This window comes from Lepidochelys kempii, chromosome 5 (genome assembly GCF_965140265.1).
Source record: "Lepidochelys kempii isolate rLepKem1 chromosome 5, rLepKem1.hap2, whole genome shotgun sequence".
NCBI classification, from domain to species: domain Eukaryota; kingdom Metazoa; phylum Chordata; order Testudines; family Cheloniidae; genus Lepidochelys; species Lepidochelys kempii.
The window spans coordinates 19,600,320-19,622,686 of NC_133260.1; the positions used below are offsets into that span (position 1 = coordinate 19,600,320).

Consider the following 22,367-nt stretch of genomic DNA (forward strand, 5'->3'; position numbering starts at 1 on the left):
GAAGCAAAGAATCAGCTAACATTAAAAAAATCCCGTTTGTATTGTCAGCTGAAAGTACAAGCATGCTCTGTCGTTTTCAGTTAAATTATTGCTTTTACTATAAAATGTTGTTAAATAAAATGAAATTTCAATTGTTATTTTTTAATGGGGAAAAAAAAGTTCAAGACGAAGTAACTCACCCATAGAAGTACTGTGAAGAGGCCTCCTTCGGGGGTTATTGCTAGAATACTGATAGTACTGAGAGCCAGGTTTGGTGGGTGAGAGAGCTCCTGGGTTGCCAATATCCATGTCACCTCCAAGGAGACTTTGCTAAAAGATTTTAAAAATAGATATTGTGAAATCTAACTTTCCCGGCCATTAGCCATTTCTTATTGCTTAAAATAACAATGTAAAGAAACCTGCATGAAGCAAACTGAAATACTATTTAAGAGCCTCCAAGTTTTTAAAATACACAGTATTAAACATTTCCAGTTCAGGGTCTTTCCCTTTGCTAAGGATGCTTTATAGAGTAATTTCTTTTTTTAAAAAAAAACAAAAAACCTAGAATTACTTACATTTGAAGTAGACTTATGCCTTTTTCTGCAAATACGATCACTGTTTAGCACAAACTTTTGAAGCTACATTGAGGAAATATATTTGAGTACTATTCATTTTCTTCACAACAGACAAAATGTGCCTGTGAACATATTTTTGGTAACAAAAAAACCTTTATCATGTTGCTAATGTTATGGTTCAGTGTGTATTAAAATAGTTACTACATTGACTATCTGACTATATCGAAGATTTTCATGTCTGGGCATGAAATATACAAAGCAGATACCATACAAAATATACACGCTAAGTACACAATATTTGATTACAATGTAAAAATAAAATTACACATTGCTAAAAAAAACCTGGCTAATTTGCCAAGTTATTGGGAAACAAGTAACCCCAAATATCTCAGGTTATTGGAGAGCAGCAGCAGCAAAGGACTTTTTAAGTATATCTTGTTCATGTTTGCATTATAACTAACAAGATACACATCCACAAATGCAAAATCTACTCAGTCAAGAAAGGACTCTAGTTTCTATGAAATAGCAGGAAACAGTATCTGACCACAATAAAAGACAAATTTTAATCTGTAAGAGAGTATGAAAGAAGAACAATTTTCTAAGAGTAAGATTCTATTTGCTATAAACTACATTGAAACTTACCCATAATATATAAATCCCCTGATTATACTCTGCACTGAACACATTGTTCTTTTAATTATTCTGATATGCAATAAAACAGGTATAGATACTACCATTTATATTAAGAACAAATTTACCATTTAATAAAGAAATTTTAAAATTAAGTACCAAAAATCTAACTTTATCGTTACTTGTAATCAACTTTTACTGACTGAACTAATTACTGTACTTGATAAAGTACAGAATGTGTTTTCCCTAATCTAAATTCTAATCACCATGTCACTCACAACAGACTTAGTAATGCTTCACTAACACACTATTCACATGCAAAATACTCTAAATAGGCCAATTATGACTCTGCCCCTGTTCCCTGGTTAACCCGCTGAGAACTGAAAAATTTCACAAGGCAGTCACCAACTAAAACAAAGGCTCCTTGTTTTAAATTAAGACAGTCTTTTTAATTCCTAAATAGCTCAACAAAGTGGCATGTCTTCTAATGAAAGCAGTTGGTCAAATATGACCCATGAACTGGAAAATCAGAAATTAAAACATCCTTATTCGCTAACTGTACTTCTAGAAACATCCAAAGATAACTTTTGATTCTATAAAACTATCTTACTTTTATTCCAGATGAGCAATGTGTACATAACTAATGGGTTATCAACAAGTAATCCTTGATTGATTCTATTTTAGGGCTTTTTACATAATAAGCTGTCTAGCATTTGGCATTATAGAAATTCCAAGAGGATGTAATTTACACAGGTTTTAAAAATGTGAGAATGTTAGTCTCAACTTTCTTGTTGCTAATATCTTTACATTTAGCAATTATTTAATATACACCTGTGGTGGCTATGCTCTTTTTAATATACACCTGCACTGACAAAAATGTTCGCAAGTGAGTCACATAATGGCAAAGAAACACATACAAAATTCCCTGAAAAAAGTTATCAACTCATTCTGAATATACTATTGAATGTATAATTTTATTGAATGTCTTTTATTGAATAATTCATTCTGGAATGAAAGACTGCTAGCCACAAAAATCCAACTCAACCATGTATTTTTTATCATACATACATTTTTCACATGAAGACGGATCAGCTAATCTGTACATGGATTATCCATGTGTCTAGTGGCTAGTGGTCTGAAAGATTTAACTCACAACCAGCCTTAGAGCTTTCTACATACATCCGACTAGATGTAATTTGATTTTTTTTTAAGATTATACATAAAAATGGAGTTTGAATTTTTGTAAAAATAAAATGAATCTTGGTTAATCTAAAATAATTTGCACACATTATATTTTTTTGTTTTCTTCATTAAAAGACCTGGAAAGGCTGTGAGATCTCTACAGACAGAAAACTTAGACAACTATATTGGAAATAAGCAGTGATAAGAATCTTAAAAGCAACCCATGAGTTTTTTTTTGTTTAGCTATTGGTTACTTCTCTTTTCCACTATAATATATTATATATTATAATGATTACTAATTCCTTGGTACCAAACGCTTGTTGACATGAATCTACAAAGGTAGATAATAATATATGGATTATATATAAAGCAACATTCTGGTACTTTGGACATGTGTGAACAGAAATATGCAAAAGTTTAAGAAAGATTGAAAGAAAGGACTTCCAACATTATGATACCGCCTTGGTTGCTTGTAGGGTTTGTTCATTCAAGGACTCTATGTGTATATTCTTGGTATATGAATGTGCATTACCTTTGCATGTACAGCATGGTCACAATTACTACTACATATTTTACCATCAATAATTTTTATGTAAAGTAGGATGTTATAAACAGCTTCTTATCTATAATAAAGATCAGTCTTTTCTGAAAAAGCATTGCTGTCTCTTAATGAACTTTTATCATCATCACATACACTAATTTCTTCTTTTTTTTTAATCCTTTGTTTTTCACTGGGACAACAAAGTCATTCTTCAAAGGCAACAAAAACATGCATTTTTGTGCAGTTAAGGAGGCCTCCCTAAACACTCCACTGTGGAAAACTAAGATAAAATATATATGTATTTTTTCTGAGATGCAGGTAAATAGAACAATGGTCATTTATTATTGTTCAGCCTACATGTCACATTATTAATGGCCTGCAGCAAAGAGAAAGAGAAAACATTTACAAACCATGAAGTTACAGATTACACAGCATTTAAGGCTCTTTGTCCATATTTGTTCATAACTGTACGAATTATTAGGCATTCAAAATTCATATTTGCCATTAAGAAATGATGGACTTGCAAGTTAAGTGTTACATCTGTCAAACTCCTCTCCTGACTTAGGCAGGGTTAAAATGGTTGCATGTTTTCCATTTAGTGCAAGCTAATGTTCTGATGTTATCTTTGTGTCCCACCAGCATACTACCCAGGAAACACAGGAAACAAGATGCTGCATATCTTTGAGCTAAACTATATAAATCTTACAGACATATTCTTGCAATTTAGCATACTATGTGCAAATCCCTCCCCTGCACTCCTGCCACCCTTTAGAACTCTATAGTTTGTAGTGTACATTGTATTATCAAAAAAAAAAAAAAATGTAACACACTGAATTTTCCAGTCAGATTTCAAAGTTTGAGTTAAAAAAAAAAAAACGCAGAAGAAAAGCAATCTCAACACAGCAAGATCCATTACCAGATTCAGACATCCATCAGTTCTTTGTCAATTTGGATTTTTTGTTTGTTTGTTACCTGGAACTTGGTCTGCATTTCTAACACACTCTCAGCCCTATCTTCTTTTAATTTTAGCCAGGAAACCTTCACTTAATCCAGAAAATGAAACCACAAATTGAGTTTTTAAAAAATAAAAAATTGCATTTATCAAAACTGATTAATACCTGATTGGTAGTTTTAAAAAATTGGACTGCTTCCATCATACAGCTGAAACTTTGATTTTCAAACCAAAATGATATTTTGCAACAGAATAATTGCTTCACTTTAATCATTTTTTAAAAATCTAATGGGTGGGAAGTAGAAGCTATTATATTTACCCTTAATTACAGATATGAATGAGATTAGAATAGAATGAGTGCTGCCTTTTATTAATATAGAATTAATTCAGATGAAAGGAAAATGACCTTGAATGTTGTAATCTGGGGGTTGGGGTCGGGCACGGGTGTTTCCCCACCATCACTCCACCACAGGTTAGGGGAAAATATTTGCAAAAAGGCACTTCGCTGGACTTCCCGTGTATTCTGTTTTTCGTCATTCCCCATTACACTGTGATCAGATATCAAACACGACGATATCATGGGGGATGTTTTAGAACAAAGAAAAACAGTTTTAGATGAAACCAGATTAAGCTCCTTTTCTGAGCCATTGCCAAATGCTTAAGAGTTGAATCCATGTTGGAGTATTCTAATGCTTGCACAGCTGCAGTTCCATTCTACGATCACAAACCTACGTGATGTATAGTGACTGGGGGCCATATGTTCCCCAGCACAGGAATCAAAAGGTCCAAAGGTTCAAAGAAATGTCAGGAGGAGAAAGGTGATTGCACTATAGTATTCTTTCTTGTCATGTAGTTGAGCGTAAGAATCTCCACACCCCTTATGTTATAGTGTTGCCATGTGGCACTGAGGATCATGTGGCCCGGCCACTGGTGGAGACAGGGACAGAAACTCAACGCGTTATGCTTTTCAGGTGAAGAAGCATAATTTAGAGATCAAGTGCATTTTACAATTCTATTCTGAGCAGCACGACAGGAATTTCTACACAGCCCATAAGGACCTATCACTGCAGCAAGGCAGCCTTTGTGAAAAGTATTACTGCACCTGGGAAGGGAGGGAAGGAGGAGTTCAGAGCAGTATTTCCCGGCAATGGAACCCTGAGTCCATAGGACCTTCCCTAGCAATTTCTGTACATCTCCAGGTAATCTAAGCCAATAACATGTGACCTCCTCTTCCAATCAGCTTCTGGCTTGCCACTCCTTAGGTAGAACAATGTTGTGGTCTCAGTGCCTAAACACCTTTGAAAATGATGCAAGGCAGGAAGAGGAACACAGAGCTTTTGTGTGGCAAATTGACTTTGTACAGATAAACAAGCCTGAAGGCTGAGCATTACTGTGGACATAAAATGCTGAGCTATTATTAGTATATTTACACACAAACACACACACATAATTATATAGATAAACACACTACTATACCTTTATTATAACTCTTGCATATCATGTATCAACTTAAACCAATAACAAGATCATTTGATAATAAACATAAGAATGAGAGGAAACCACCTTCTTCATGTAGAAAGAACACAGTAAAAAGATTTTTCATGATTCTTTCCTCATTCCTTTTTGTGAAAGCCTGTAGGAAGATTGATGGATCTGCCTAGCCTATAGGATGAGGAAATGAAAGTCTGTAGTTTTCACCATGTTTTGCCCTTTGTCACTTTCTTACTGTACACTATGGACTCAATTTGCAAGTTTTGAAGTGCTACCTGCAGTATTTCACCAACCCCACTTTGCACGCCAGTGAGGATGAGGAGCACAAGATCACAGCCACACTTCCTCCGTATTCTTTTCCAGGTGATTTGATCCCTGAAGGAGTAAGGATGCACCCCAAAATACACTACTATCCACAAATGTATGAAGAGAGAATAATCTAACTGTTGTAGATTACTTATACATCATGGAGCAGAAAACTATGTGTAATTATGACTTTTTTCAGGAAAAAAACAAGGCGAGAGGAGTGTGTGATTCTCCTTAACATGAAAAATTTACATTTTTTAGAACCCTCCCACCCGACATTCTCAGTCAATGGGATTTGGCTCCTATGTGCCTAAATCCCTTCAAATGATATTTAGGTTCCTAAATCAGTTTGGCTGATTGCAGTGATGCCTAAATACCTTTGAAAATCTGGGATTTTGTCTATTACAAACTTGCAACCTTGTCAACCTGAATGTGCCAAAACCACACTTGATTAATGCTGAGATGGTTAAATAGGAGTGTTGATCTTTACACTCTATCTTGTCTTCTGTGATTTTATTTCCACAATGTTCTACCATTTTGAGACAACAAACTGTGGCATAATCACTTTCCCATACATAGATATGGGATAGAAATCTGAATCTTACATTTTAAATACTGGAGGAGAAGAACCCAGAATTCCACTCTATCATCCAGGCTTCAGCCTCTTCTCCCTGTTCCGGGCTAAGTTTATGAACTTTTTATTTGGTAACAATCATGTTGGCTAAGTAATAAAGACATTCTCTGAATTGTTTCTCAGTTATCTCCTTCTGTGGTTTCAGTTCTTTGTTGTTAATTATATTACACCAGATTTGCACTGAGACTTGTGACAACAGTGTCATCTGCCCATAATCTGCCAAGTCCCTTCAAAAGCTCCTTCAATGATGTTAGGATATAGATATTCAGGCCTGTCTGTAAAGGCCTATAATCTAAGAATTTAGGTGTATTCTTATCACTTGGCTAGTTATAGAGGTATAAAAGAAAGAATCAAAATCACTGTCTGCTGGTGTAAGAGCCTTCTCTTACTGTGACAGTCTGAGGCCCTGTTCTTAGGCTAAGGCCTTTGGCTAAGCAGCAGAGGCAGCCATAACCTGGGAAGCGAACGGTCACATCCTCATATTCTAACATATTCTAACCTAGTCACATTGAAATAAGGTGCTATTGGGCTGTTAGGAATACAATCCTGTCCTGATAATGCCTATCACCTCCAGAGAAAGGGAAGTGCCTTGAAGATGTAAAAGAAAACTTAGTTTGATAGCATCCTGTCTGGCAAGAACTCACTTATCCATAGCTGGGATGTGAAATCCTCACTTCTGTATTGTTTTGTCATTATAGTTCCCACTTTGCTATTGTTTGTCTGTATAATCTCTGTCTGGTTCTGTGATTGTTTCTGTCTGCTGTATAATTAATTTTGCTGGGTGTAAACTAATTAAGGTGGTGGGATATAATTGGTTAAATAATCATGTTACAATATGTTAGGACTGGTTAGTTAAATTTCAGGAAAATGATAGGGTAAGGTATAGCTAAGCAGAACTCAAGTTTTACTATATACTCTGCAGTCAAACAGGAAGTAAGGGAGGGGAATGGGAACAGAGAATGGGGGTGGGGAATTGGAATCATGTTTTGATAAAGGGGGAAATGGGAACAGGGAATGGGGGTGGGGAAATTGGAATCATGTTTAGCTAAGGGAAGGAATGGGAACAGGGACACAGGTAAGGCTCCGTGGTGTCAGAGCTGGGAAGGGGAACACTAAGGAAGAAACTGGAATCATGGTTGCTGGAAGTTCACCCCAATAAACATCAAATTGTTTGCACCTTTGGACTTCGGGTATTGTTGCTCTCTGTTCATGCGAGAAGGACCAGGGAAGTAAGTGGGTGAAGGAATAAGCCCCCTAACAAATGACTTTTGGAAGTTTAGCACCTCTCTGTAGAGCCCTCTGTTGTGTAAAATATGCACACAGTGTTTTTATCTAAAGTCCTCATGCTTAGTGTAAATTTCAGCATATTCATGGTAACTGAATATGCAAATACAGAGACAATTTCTTGAGTTCCACAGAATGTATTTGTGAAGCTAAGCCATCAATTCTCCTTTTTCATACAACAAACCATGACCCTAAAAGTGTTTGAGGAAGAATTCTGAACTTCCACCAAGTTCTCTAACTTTTCTCAAAGAGGTTTATATTGTTTCTTGAACACTCAGTCAGAAGTTTGGGTGACTGCACCTGAGAAGCAGCTCATCTTTTCATAGAATCATAGAATATCAGGGTTGGAAGGGACCTTAGGAGGTCATCTAGTCCAACCCCCTGCTCAAAGCAGGACCAATCCCCAACTAAATCATCCCAGCCAGGGCTTTGTCAAGCCTGACCTTAAAAACTTCCACCTCCCTAGGTAACGCATTCCAGTGTTTCACCACCCTCCTAGTGAAAAAGTTTTCCTAATATCCAACCTAAACCTCCCCCACTGCAACTTGAGACCATTACTCCTTGTTCTGTCATCCGCTACCACTGAGAACAGTCTAGATCCATCCTTTCTGGAACCCCCTTTCAGGTAGTTGAAAGCAGCTGTCAAATCCCCCCTCATTCTTCTCTTCCGCAGATTAAACAATCCCAGTTCCCTCAGCCTCTCCTCAGAAGTCCTGTGTTCCAGTCCCCTAATCATTTTTGTTGCCCTCCGCTGGACGTTTTCCAATTTTTCCACATCCTTCTTGTAGTGTGGGGCCCAAAACTGGACACAGTACTCCAGATGAGGCCTTACCAGTGTCGAATAGAGGTGAACGACCACGTCCCTCAATCTGCTGGCAATGCCCCTATTTATACATCCCAAATTGCCATTGGCCTTCTTGGCAACAACGGCACACTGTTGACTCATATCCAGCTTCTCGTCCACTGTAACCCCTAGGTCCTTTTCTGCAGAACTGCTGCCGAGCCATTCGGTCCCTAGTCTGTAGCGGTGCATGGGATTCTTCCGTCCTCAGTGCAGGACTCTGCACTTGTCCTTGTTGAACCTCATCAGATTTCTTTTGGCCCAATCCTCTAACTTGTCTAGGGCCCTCTGTATCCTATCCCTACCCTCCAGTGTATCTACCTCTCCTCCCAGTTTAGTGTCATCTGCAAACTTGCTGAGGGTGCAATCCACATCATCCTCCAGATCATTAATTTCTTTTTCTTTCTTCTGTCAGAGAAAATAGCAAAGAACTCTTTGTCATAGTTTTTTCTCCATGGCTAGATGGGATCTTTACCAACCTTCACACAACAGTCCGTGGCTTTCTTTTCAAAAGTTGACCTCTATCTTTGTAAGAATACTTGTAGCTATTACAAGGTAATTTCTCTCACCAACCCCTGTGGGCAAATGTCCTTAATGTTGATTCTCTGAGTTCTTTTTTTATCATTATTCCCTGCCCCCCACTATTTCTTCACTTGCGTTACTTAGGGTGTACTATAGTCAGAATAAGAAACAACTACCGACTGAATTCAACACTGCGAAGACTAAAAAAATATGTTAACTAACAATGCATAGTATCAGATACCAACCATGTCCTGCTTCCAGAATTTTGTGGAGGCTGGTAAATCAACCATCCACAATATTCACATCTCCACCCACTTCCCTATCCAACATCCAATGACAGCTGATTCCATCTACTAGACACATTCCTTTCTCCAACTACTAATAGTCCCACCCATCCTCCTTCACCCTCTAGATTTCAAGAAAATTCGACACCTTTCTGATTGTTTACTAACATAGGTCTAACAAGGACTGTAATGTTCTCCACTTCATTTTTAACTTTTCAGAATACAGTTTTCATTCACAGAGCAGAATTTGAGCCTAATCTTTCTACTATCAAAAACTTTCATCTATATGTAAACAATCTAGACTGACAAAGACATTTAAAAAAAACATAAGAGTGTTGTAAAGGGGCGGCAGGGAGGCTGGGGAATCTAGATCTTAAAGTTCTACACAAAGTCCATTACTCAGGGAATATCCAAGATGAACTCCATCCAGGTTGCCAATCAAGAGAGGTGCAGTTTTGTGCCACCAAAGTTGATAGCACCCATTTATCTTAGTTGCAGTTTTGCTGCGTAACCAATCTAATAAAATATTATAGTCAAGGAGGTGTAGCAAACTTAGACCAAAGTGATGCAGTTTATACACCAAACTGAACCAAATCAATGTGAATATTATCTGAGGGGTAATGGCAGAATCCTTTTCCAGGGCAGGATAAGAGATACAGAGCCAACTTTTACCCTCCGTTTACACCTGTGTAAATCCACAGATGTACAAGTGAACCTTAAGAAGGGTAAATTAGGGCAGAATTTGGCCTACAGTCAATATTGGATCTGATGTGGGTTGCTGCTCAGCTGCATATAATTAAACACTGTCTGCAGTATTTCTTACAAAGCAACTCAGTGATGCTAGGATGGAGAACTGCCACATCATCACACAATTCAACTGCTCTACAACTTCTCCCTTGTGTAAATAAAACATCTACTCACTCACCCCTCCTATGCAACAATGAAAATTAAACATTAAGAGAAAATCTGCCTATTTCTGTGACCCTACACAATGTTTATGATAAGCAACAAAATGTAGGAAAAAATATGTCTGCTTACAGACACTTTCTCTGCCTCCCCCCACCCCCAATACAGTACAGCAAAACATACAAAAGCTCAGTTATATTAAGTGTTTCTGTATTTTAAACATGCACTATATCAGAGCACTGACATATGATGTAAGTGTTACCAAGGTAACTACCACTTAATATATAGTGGAGTAATAGTCAAATAAAACTCATGCGTGTTGGCATGTAAATTAGAACTGCCCGATGGTTACGGTAAGGCTCCTACATCCTCCTGTTTTACCACTTTCCACATTCTTTTAAAGAATATATTAAAGAGTAACATCATTGTTCCCAATACCCAATTCCATCCACATTTTTCCAAAGTTTCACGAATCCTGTATTCATCTGGTACTTATCAGCAATGTGGTCACTTATTGGGGATGATAGGAGGGGAAGAATGAGGGTTAATGAAGTGCAGAAATTCATACTGTGCAATGAAAAGAGCTTTTTTGCATTTTTTCCCAGAGTAAAATACACAAGAATTGCAGGCAATAATTCCCTAGTCAGTCTATACTACTTTTCCAGTTCAAGTGAGCTCTTTCCGTGTATAATTCAATAAGTATGTTCTAATCACTACTTGCCTTAAAATGTTTCTCTTTGGAAAATTATTTCAAAACCTAAAATAGAGCAAGTTTTAAAAGACCTGTTAACCTAACAAGAAAATTAACATCACTCTTCTCTGTGTAAACAATTAACTATAAAGAGCTTACTACAAGAATACTGGGTCGAGTTGTTTCAGATGGGGTAAAATATTCTGACATGCTTCAGTCTTTAAAAGGTGTTTAGTGGCTGAATTCCCATTTTTAACTATATAATTATTTTCTCTTTGAATATAAGGACACGGAAAAGATTTATACAAGTTCAAATTCAAAGAGTGTTTTTCTGAAATTCAGTGTGAGCAATATTTTTACCCAAAGAAAAGTTACATTAAAAACATCCAAAAGACCAAGAAAACTTCCTGTCTTTAAAACAACAAACAAACAAATCAAAAACAGCTAAATAATTTAATTGCTTAGAAGAATGTTTTTGTTAACTCATTACTGTTTGTTGCGGTCTCAAAGATACTGCACTGTCTACACTGCAATGTAAATCTAGGGTTAGTAGAACTCCAGTTAGCAGACTCCGGGTTTGTTAACCTAGGGGTTGAGTGTCTTCACTTATTTGTAACCCCAGATCAGGAATTGTTGAACCATGGATCCCAACCTGAGGCTCCCACGTCTACACTGCATTATGCAGGCTAATCATCCCTATCCCAGACTTCCTAGAGCCCTTCCAACATGTAGCCACTCTAGCCCTTTGTTCGTGGTGCAGCGTGGAAAAACTTGAGTGTCCACCAAACTTGACTGTTCAGAGCACAAAGAAAGTTGGCCTGTGGGATTGTGGAATACTTTTGGCAAACTCCCAGAACACAAGTTCAGTGGGTCTATGTCTACACTGCAAAAGAAATAGGACTTGCACCCTGGGTCCCAGCTTGATGCAGGCTCAGACTCTCCATGCCTGTGGGGCCCTGGGTCTGAGCCTCGGGTTAGTGCGATTCGTGTGTAAAGGGAAGGAGGGGCAGGCTTAAGCCTGAGTTCAAACCCTGGGCTTACACTGCAGTGTAGACATACCCAAAGATAAGCAATACTTATCCCTTTCTTATCCAGAATCAAGCAACTGTGTGTAAAATAATGTTATCCAGAGACTAAGAGCAATTTAAAAATCTTTCCACAATCTAGCACGTCAGAGACTCAGGTATATGAAAAATGTGAACAGATCTGTCTATCAGACATATATTTAAAAAGACACTATCCAGTTAAAATTCATATATTTACCTAAAAAAGTGGGAAGAGCAAAGAATTGGAACTTGAACCATATATTTGTATTAATGGGAGAGGACTTAAGGAGCAGTACTTGAAGCAAAAAGGAAGTTTAAATTGTGTAAGGGGTTGGAAGCAGAGTACATGTTGCATGCTCCTCTCTCTGCAACTCCAAAGAAGCCCTTCCAAACAAGCACCAGGTGGTTTGACTCAGCAAGCCACATATGTCCCACTTGATCCTTCTCCTGAAAGTATATTAAAGGACAGCATTCTTTTCCTCCTCAGAAGGTGTTAACCTCTTCCACATAGAAGAGATCTGTTGGGACTGCTGCACCAGAGTCTGCATGGACAGTACTCAATAGCTTTTCTTTTCCCCTGGAGGAAGACAGTATGCACATCTGTGGATACAACTGATGCTTACTACTTTATAAAACTGCCGAACACGAAAGACATTTGTATAGTAACAGAGGAGGTGGGGAAAAGATTATTATATTCTTTAGAGTCAGATGAAAACTAAAGATTGTTTACGCAGGATAGGATAAACAGTGAGTTTTGCTGCTGTTCGAATGCATGTCTGCAAATAAAATTCAACTCTTGCAAATACAAATACATTGCTATGCTTTGCTACGGTTTGTTTTTATTTTTGTTTTTTGTTTTTTTGGGGAAGGACCCTTAAAAATTATCAAACTAAGTGGATTGGCATTTCAATACTACTAAAAAATGTGTGGGTGTTCACTGTCTTCATTGTTATAAACTTAAGTTTATTTTGTATTTTACAGAATAGGGTTACTCAAGCAAATATAAATATATATTTTAGTGACAATATTCATTCTGAGATTTTTTTAAAAAGTGAAAAGTATCCATTTAACTGCATTTATATTCCTCTCTCCTAATTTAAATATTTTTAATATAGGCAAAATATAATAAATGCATTCCAAAGGCCATTCACATGGAAATACAGCTGTAACAACTGTACATATTAGTGTAACATAAAACTAATGTCAAAGAAAATACAGATCAGTCTTCATTTTAAGTACACCCCAACACCTGTAAAGTTTAGGACACCCTGAGTTTTCATACAGGATACAAAATTATACACAATATATATCAGCAAATTCAGCTGATGCGAGCAATGTGAAAAAAACAGAAGCCTTTTTTTTTTTTTTAAAGCTGAGATGGGTAAAAAATATAGTGGTGGTATGGTCATGGAAGCCAAAATGGAGCATGATGCACCATGCAGCTGTACCTAGCCATCTTGTGAATGGTCTTTTAGTTAGTTTAGCACTGCAGGAAAACTTCTAAATAAAAAATGTGCATGTGCTTTCAATTAAAAGCTTAAGAATAAAGATTTTGTTTCCATTTCTCCCTTTGCAGTACATACTGCAGGCTGACTGTATCACACAACCAGCAGGTGAAGATTCCAATCCTAAGGAGAGAAAAAGAGGTGAAGTTTTATTGCCTGGGTGCATCAAGATCACCAGGTGGCTTCTTCATCTGTGCCAGACACTTCCCATGTAAAATAGGAAAGAATGAATTCAACAAACTGAGAACAAATTAGTGTACCTGTTTCACTCCATCAAACCTTTATGACAAATTACATCTTTCTCTCCTACCCAGCCCCAAAGTCTCTACCTTGATATATAAATGCATTACATATATGGTGGCCACCATTAAAAAGACAGTATTTATGCCAAGGACCAGGCAGTAGTAACTGGGATACTGCAGCATTTCTCTTTACTTAGAACCATGGGAACTGTGGGAACTGTTGGCATGTGTTGGCTTTTTACAAATATAGTGGGCCCATTCACCAAAGCCTAAGAACTAGTGGTCACCAAATGAAATTAATAGGCAGCAGGTTTAAAACAAACAAAAGGAAGTATTTTTTTCACGCAGCGCACAGTCAATCCATGGAACTCTCTGTCAGAGGATGTTGTGAAGGCCAAGACTACAACAGGGTTCAAAAAACAACTAGATAAGTTCATGCAGGTATCGGCCCATCAATGGCTATTAGCCAGGATGGGCAGGGATGGTGTCCCTAGCCTCTGTTTGCCAGAAGCTGGGAATGGGCGACAGGGGATGGATCACTTGATGATTACCTGTTCTGTTATTTCTCTCTGGGGCACCTGGCACTGGCCACTGTTGGAAGACAGGATTCTGGGCTAGATGAAATTTGGTCTGACCCAGTATGGCCGTTCTTATGTTCTTAATCACCCTCATGCATGAAAAAATAACAATACTACTTCCTATTTGCATATAACTTTTCATCTGTAGGAGAGCATGCATTACTCCTACTGTATAAATGGGGAAACTGAGGCAAAGAGAGGTTAAGTGACTTTCCAGGATCACACAGAAAGAGCTTGTCTACAAGCTGAATTCCACTGGTTTAATTTAAGATGTGATTTTAAACTAATTCAGTTAATCTAGTGTAAAAGGCTATGTGCACACTTATTTTGCATTAAACCGGGCTTATTTCACTTTACCTTAAACCAGCTCTGAGGAGGTTAAAGCTAAACCAAAATAAGAAAAGGAGGACTAGTGGCATCACTAGTCCTCCTTTTCTTTTTGCGAATACAGACTAACACGGCTGCTCCTCTGAAACCAAAATAAGCCACCCCAATGAAACAGAAGTGTCTACATGGGAATGTAGAGATTTAACTAAACCAGTGCAAGTTTGTATGTAGACAAGGCCTTTAGTCAGAGGAAGTCAAGAATAGAATCCAGGTACTCTGACTCCCAAGTCTTTGCCTTACCAGCTAATAAATTCAACCCTGAATTTGAACTGGCAACCTAAGGGCAGAAGCCCAATTTAAGGGATCTCTTCACTCCCTGTACCTATGAAAAGGTGAAACAATGCTCCAGGGTCCAACCACTTGGACATGTTTTGGACAACAGCTCACAGAAAGAGGAAATCTGCAGTGCCAGAGGTCCTCTGCAGCAAGACCTGGGAAATTGTTCCAGAGGGGACATTTTACTTGTCAGCGGCAAGTGGGATTTTCAAGCCCTGCCAGCACAAATTATTTAGTACTCTTGTTGTTCTCAGCAGAGGCACCAAAAATTGTATGGACATAAAGGCTGAAGACCCACCACTTCCAGGTCACGGGGAAGACATATTTGTAGAGCATTGTAAAGAAGCTTGCAGTCCCACTGTCTATGTCACATGGGTAGAGGACTCTGGGTAAAGGATTACAGTTTCCAAGCCTGTCAGTCTATCATCTTTCTCTAGTGTTAAATTCATTAAAAGAAAAATTAAAAACCTTAAACCTTTCTAGTTTTCCACTAGGCAGGATGAATTGCTCATCTTAGTGCAATTACAGTAGGTACACTTTGCATCCAGTTTTTGTCACAATGTCTATTTATCTAACACATGCATTGTAAAACTAACCCCATATGTTATGACAGTATGTAAAAAAGATAGAAATACCCCTGTGCATTACATTCCAGACATATATTCAGTTTTATTAGACATTATATGGATATTTTTCCCAAGATAGTTTTGAAAGGCAAGGATATGGAAAATATCCACTTTACCTGAACCACAGTGTTGACTAGATCTACTTTACTAGTAAAATAAACAGGCTCTCTTAATAGTCAACCTAGCCCTCCTTTCAAAGAAAGAAAATAGTTTTTTAAAATAGAAAAGCCTATAAAATGCAGACAGATGGCCACATTCTGTCATTAACTTCAAAACAAAATAAAAATATTAACTTTCTCACTGTTGCTAAACATACTACAGCAAGCATTATATGTCTGGCAGACATATACCTCATCTGCTGCAAAGACATAAAGACATACCTGGCTCCTCTGTTATTATTTATTATGTGGTAATCACCAACAATGTATTCAGCACTCTTCACAGCAATGGAACAAAAAAGAAAATCCTACTCCAAATAGTTTCCACACTAAACAAGACACAGAGAACACAGGTCGCATTAGGGATGTCCAGAAGAGAGAATCATGTACTGGGACATGTTTTATGCATTCACTACTGGAATGCTCATAAGAAGTAGGTCTCTAGGAGGGATCTGAATGTGAGGAATATCATGACTGGCAAACTGGCAGATGTATGCAAAGGGAGCATCATAGTACACTGAATTGGAGAAGGGGACAAAAGTGGCATTGAGAGTGATTTATTATTATAACATCTGCTGGATAGAGAACCCTTCACCTCTAGGTCAATTACATACAGCCAAGTTTCACAATGACCAAAAATGTTTACTAACAGGTCGTGGGTTATGCTTTAGTGGTTTCTGTCCAGCTCTCAAAGGACATGCATCCATACCACCTAAACCAAAATCACAAACCACTCTAATTGGCCATTTTATTGATAGCTTCTACAGAGAGGCCAAAGACTGAATGGGCATAATGGACAGTGACCGTATGGACAATCTATATCCCATGGTAGGGCTGATGCACACTGGCAGGACCAGTGTGGGCAAGTCTGCACTGCAGCTGCCCCTGGAGTACCTGTTGTACGGATAAAGAACTTCAAATCTTTATAGCAGTTGTGATATCTTTCAGAAGCGCTAAATAAAACCCCAACTTAGTAATAAATAGCAACAACAATTTAGAAAACAGCTTTCAAGCCCTAAAAAGTAGAGCTGGTTAAATGACTGTTTTATATTGAATGAAAACTGGCTAGTTAAATATGGTTCAGGTGTGAGGTATGGAGGAACCACCAAAAGTGGTGGGCCGTGCTCCACCACAACCCCACACCTGCCCACAGAGAAGGGCTGGCACACCAGGGAGAATAATCTGTGCACCCTGAAGTATGGAGACAACTGCCCATTCCCTGCATGCACTGAGAAGCCATAAGAAAGATTGTGCCTCAAGATTAGTTGGTTGGTTGTGGAGGTTTTGGGGTAGAAGGTGATATACCATTTCAGTATCATTACATCCAGATGTTCCAAAGATCCACAGATGGGAGAATGTCATAGTTTCCCTCAAATTTCTCCTTGCTGTAATGTAATTACTACTCTTACAGTACAAATAAATAAAATAAAATAAAATTATAATAAATAGGTAGTGTGACTCAACTAGTCCAAGTCTCTCCTCTGGGCCAAAAGAATATGATTTATGCGTCCACACTAGGAATTGGGATTAATGCCTAAAGCTAACACTGAATTGCTGTACTAAGATGTGTGTTATGGGGAGGGTGTGCTGTTAGAATCATAGAATCATAGAATATCAGGGTTGGAAGGGACCCCAGAAGGTCATCTAGTCCAACCCCCTGCTCAAAGCAGGACCAATTCCCAGTTAAATCATCCCAGCCAGGGCTTAGAACAACAGTCCTTTAGATAAGATGTCAAACCACCATCTTTCTCCACATCCTTTGTACTAGAGGAAGTTAAAAAGCCCAAAGCTCTTTTTATTAAAAGAGGATAACTACAGGGTCAAGGCCTACTTTCCCTCTATTTGAATACGGACTCCAAGTGCTCTTGAGTTCACAAATAGCTTCCCCATTTATCTACACAATCACTGCACATTGTTTGATGAAATAATCTGAGATACCTTAATTGCTATATATGAAGCAATAGTGTTTATTCATTGGAAGAACTAGTTATTAATTAACATTTTGGAAGCATCAAAGTTCTGTGAAAAGCTCACAGACCAGGGGCCTAATTTTCAGCACAGTCTTATCTGGTCCATCCATTTGGATCAGGCAGTTTTGCAAGTGAAAAAATCCCATAAGCAATTCTGCACTCACAATTATTTGTTTTCTCAATTTATGTCATTTACATGTTCAATCATCTGATTTGTGGGTGCAATCAGGTACTAAGATTACATAAATTATGCTTGCAAATAATTGAAGATGCAATTATTGTATGTGAAAATTATGGGCAAAAAGAGGGAGGCCAGGTTTTGAAACTCTGACCATATGTATGTAAAGGGATCACTTTAAACTTCACCATTAAAATGCAAGCACCACTGAGAGACTGGTAACTATTCCAATGGTGCAAAACACATTTCACAACAGCTTTTAGAGTGAGAAGTGAAGTAAAATATCTTTCCCAATTAAAGCAACAGGCATTCAATGTACTGTAGAAAGAATTTAATAGCTATGACAGCCAGTATGCAGCCTAAATTTTATCTGTGGTAAAAATATTGATTACTTTAATAGTTAGTGTTCTCTGCCTGTGCCCTGTGCTTTTTAAAAAAACTTATTTCCCCATCTTAAACTGTGCTGAATGTGAAGGTCCTACATCTCCTTTTACATGGTAATTAAGACTGACTAAAGCTGCTATTCATATTCATCCTCTCTGCAAAAGAGCAGGTAATTCACGTTAGACTTAGGCCCTGTGTAAACTGCCACTTTACAGCGCTGAAACTTTCTCGCTCAGGGGTGTGAAAAAACACCCCCCTGAGTAATGCAAGTTTCAGCGCTGTAAAGTGGCAGTGTAGACAGTGCACCAGCGCTGGTAGCCGCACTCCCAGCACTGGTAACTACTCCCCTCGTGGGGGTGGTTTTTTTACAGCGCTGGGAGAGCTCTGTCCCAGCACTGGTGCCATGACAACACAGCCACGTTAAATGCCGGGGCAGCGCTTTAATGTTGGCAGTGAAGACATACCTGTAGATGGTGGCACAACAGTATAACTTCTATGTGGGAGAGAACCTATCTGAAATGGTCTGTTGGAAACGGGCAATGTGCCAGTATGTGCCAAATACCAAAAAGATGACACTGGGGAGTTGGTGGAAATTGGAGGAAAACTGACGCTTTCAGCAGTAAACATTATTTTTAAAATTGCCTTATTGTTCAAGAGCAATATTTCAGTAATAGTGCCAATTAAATCTAACTTTGTTACAATTAATCTGAACTGGGTATCTTGATGTATCTAGGGAGTAGCCAGTTGGCCCATTTAGAGGGAACAAAGATCTCTGGCTTATTAAAGGAGTACTTGTGGCACCTTAGAGACTCACCAATTTATTTGAGCATGAGCTTTCGTGAGCTACAGCTCACTTCATCAGATGCATTCTGAATGCATCCAATGAAGTAAGCTGTAGCTCACGAAAGCTTATGCTCAAATAAATTGGTTAGTCTCTAAGGTGCCACAAGTACTCCTTTTCTTTTTTCTTATAGTACTGTGGCTTTTCATGACCCTGCTGAGCTTAGGAGCTACGACAAGATCTCAATATAACGTGGTATGACTGCAGGCACCAATATAGCTTCATTTTTTTAGCATCTCTCACATTCAAGGTATCTCAAAGCATCAGATCAATATACAATATAATATAATATATAATGTATAATATCATATACAATGACTGCAGCAGCAAATGGAGTAGCCACTGGCATTCAACCATGGTACACACCTACTGCTGGACATTATAAGCAGCCGTATTATTTGGTGTCCAGGATATCAGTTTTTGGACAGTGCTTTGGGAACTTAAAGCTTTACCAAGATAGCACTTGGTTTAACATCTGATCCAAAGGACTGCACTTCAAAAAGTAAAGCACTTCCCTTTATAACTGAACTTCAGTGTTACATTTCTGCATTTCTCCAGTTATGGAGCAGACTATGAACTTTTGCCTTTCTAGCTAAGATTCAGGAGAACACCTACTAAATAAGCCACACAGACACCTGAACTTAAGTTTATCACTTTTATAAGTTTGTCTGACAAGAAAACTTTTACTTAGGTTATTAAATTAGTGTTACAACATAGGTCAAACCACAATATAACCATGATCACAGGGTGTTTCATGGGCACTGGAACTGATTTCAGGACCTGGAGTAACACTTCTGCCTTCCAAAGTGAGACAATTCAGCAAAAACTGTGACAGGTGGCAATTCTGAGAACATAAGAATGGCCATACTGGGTCAGACCAAAGGTCCATCCAGCCCAGTACACTGTCTACTGACAGCGGCCAGTGCCATGTGTCCCAGAAGGAGTGAACCTAACAGGTAATGATCAAATGATCTCTCTCCTGCCATCCTTCTCCACCCTCTGACAAACAGAGGCTAGGGACACCATTCCTTACCCATCCTGGCTAATAGTCATTAATGGACTTACCCTCCATGAATTTATCCAGTTCTTTTAAACCCTGTTATAGTCCTAGACTTCACAACCTCCTCAGGCAAGGAATTCCACAGGCTGACTGTGCGCTGAGTGAAGAAGAACTCACCTGAACTATAAACTTTTTTGCAAAAGTTACTGGCTGAAATCCTTGCTCCACTCAAGTTAATGAAAGTTTTGCCATTTACATCAATGGGGCAGGGATTTCACCCACTGTATATAAATTTAAAGTCCTTGAGACAGGCACATGTCTTTAGAACAAAAGGCATGGGGTGGGGAGGGGGGTGTCAGACTACTTGACTGAGTTACTCTACATGCGTTTACCACAGAAATTTCCCACAAATATTTCACTTCACTTCCAGAATATATATTTTAGAAAGTTGCTAGCAATATTTTTGCTGTTTCTGTAAGCACATTCCATACACCTACCCAGTTATGCTGAGGGAGTCACGAATGTTTTGTGGTGCTATATGTGTATGTGTAAGTAGTAAGTGAAGTTGTGACAGTTTAGTAGGAACATTGGACACAATGGCAATTACTGGATTCAGTTGTCTCTTTAACAGAATTATGCCTTTAAAATCCAATACAACTTTAGTTTTTATAACTGATTTCATACAGAGTCAGACACTAGTGTATCCTGCATAAACACACTACCTAGTCAACAAACTGGCGTGTTTGTATAGTCACAAAAAAATCCTTCAGTATTCTTTGAGGGAATTTACACTTTTGTTGTCTGGACACAAAAATGTGGGTTAAGAGCAGATATTGTGTAAGCCTTAACCTTGAATTCCTTTGTTTTGTTAGAAATCTTTTCTGTCATCTGAATATAGCAGTTGAATGCTTTTATATGGGAAGAAAACAAAGAAAAAATTATAATAAAATACTCTTGCCATCAAAGTGTAAAGAAATCTAGTTATTTGACCAATCAAAAAAACATACTTAGCGATTTGTAATAGAAGAATGAAATGAACCTCACTATATCTCAAGAGATCTGTAATTTGATCTACACAAAAGGTAGCTTGCCAATTTAATTGAGGTAGGAGTTATTTAATTTTTTATATACAGGTATAGTTTCAATAAAACTACATATGCCTATAATACTGCAATGGCAGATGTGTCTCGATTATTAGAGGTGGGCTCTAGGGAATTTATACAATGGATCTTGAAATCTGTAAGCAGCTGTTTGTAGAGGGGTGGAACATTGTAACACACACACATGTTCCTTAAGTGCAGAAATGTTTTGTTATTTTACTGCAGGTGTATTACAGAGATGAAATTTAATAACTTATTGTATACAATACCAATAAAAGAAAGATTCTGTGCCCTGATGTTCATGAAGAAAATACAAATTAGAAGCAGATAGCTCTGTTCACATATAGACACACACAGTGTTTGTTGCCACATTCACTGATGAAGTGTTGTCATTTCTATTACTTTATTGTTTAATATGAACAGGAGTTCAGTCCATCAAAACCAAACCAAACCAAAACAGAACAAAACAACAGCAACTCACAAGATGCTGAAAACACACTCCTGACCAATTCAGGGGAAAGAAAAGGCATTTGAATGCATGGACAAGATTCAGGCACGCATTTGTGGGGTCTGTTGGATGCATAAAGCCCCTGTGCAATGGTATCAGAGATAACGTTCTAATAACAGACAGAGTAATTCTTTAGTGACTTAAAACAGAAATCTGCTTTTACAATATACATCTGTCTAAATCTCACACTGGAGGGCAGATGAAGAAAACACTCTTAAAAGTAGGCATCACATAAAAAATTCCCCTAAGACCTTCCTCCTCCTATGTTTAATGGGCTCCTTTACAAATTATTAGAAATGTTGAAACAATTAAATAAGTCACAGTGGAAAAGAGAAGTCTCAGTACTTACACTTGAAGAAACTAAGTGAATAGTATTGCTACCCATTTCCTTGTCAGCATGAGAACACTGCTTATTATGCAAGAATTTACACACTTATTGCATACAAAGGCATAGGGGGTCAAACTGCTGGGCTGAGTTACTCTGTATGTGTTTACCACAGAAATTTCCCACAAATATTTCACTTCACTTCTAAAATATTTATTTTAAAGAGGTGCTAGCTATATTTTTGCTACTTTTAAGAGCACATTTCATACATTTGCCCTGTTATGCTGAGGAAGCAACAATTTTTATTTTTTTTTAAAAGGCTGTGTTTGGGTCTATTTGTAAAATACTAGGAGGGATGCAACACACTGTCATAGAACCCTGTTGCACAGGAAATGACCTAAGGGGTAAAAGAGAGCCATAAATGG

At 37.9% G+C, this 22,367-nt stretch overlaps 1 protein-coding gene across 14 annotated transcripts in view; it reads right to left on the minus strand.

The window, feature by feature from the left end:
* Positions 1 to 22,367, minus strand: part of TCF4 (transcription factor 4) — a 315,108-nt gene that overhangs the window by 120,592 nt on the left and 172,149 nt on the right. For all 14 annotated transcript variants that reach the window (XM_073343585.1, XM_073343588.1, XM_073343590.1 and 11 more), the window contains one exon: positions 180 to 309. In XM_073343585.1, the coding sequence (XP_073199686.1) occupies positions 180 to 309 (130 nt within the window). The remainder of the gene's footprint in view (positions 1 to 179; positions 310 to 22,367) is intronic.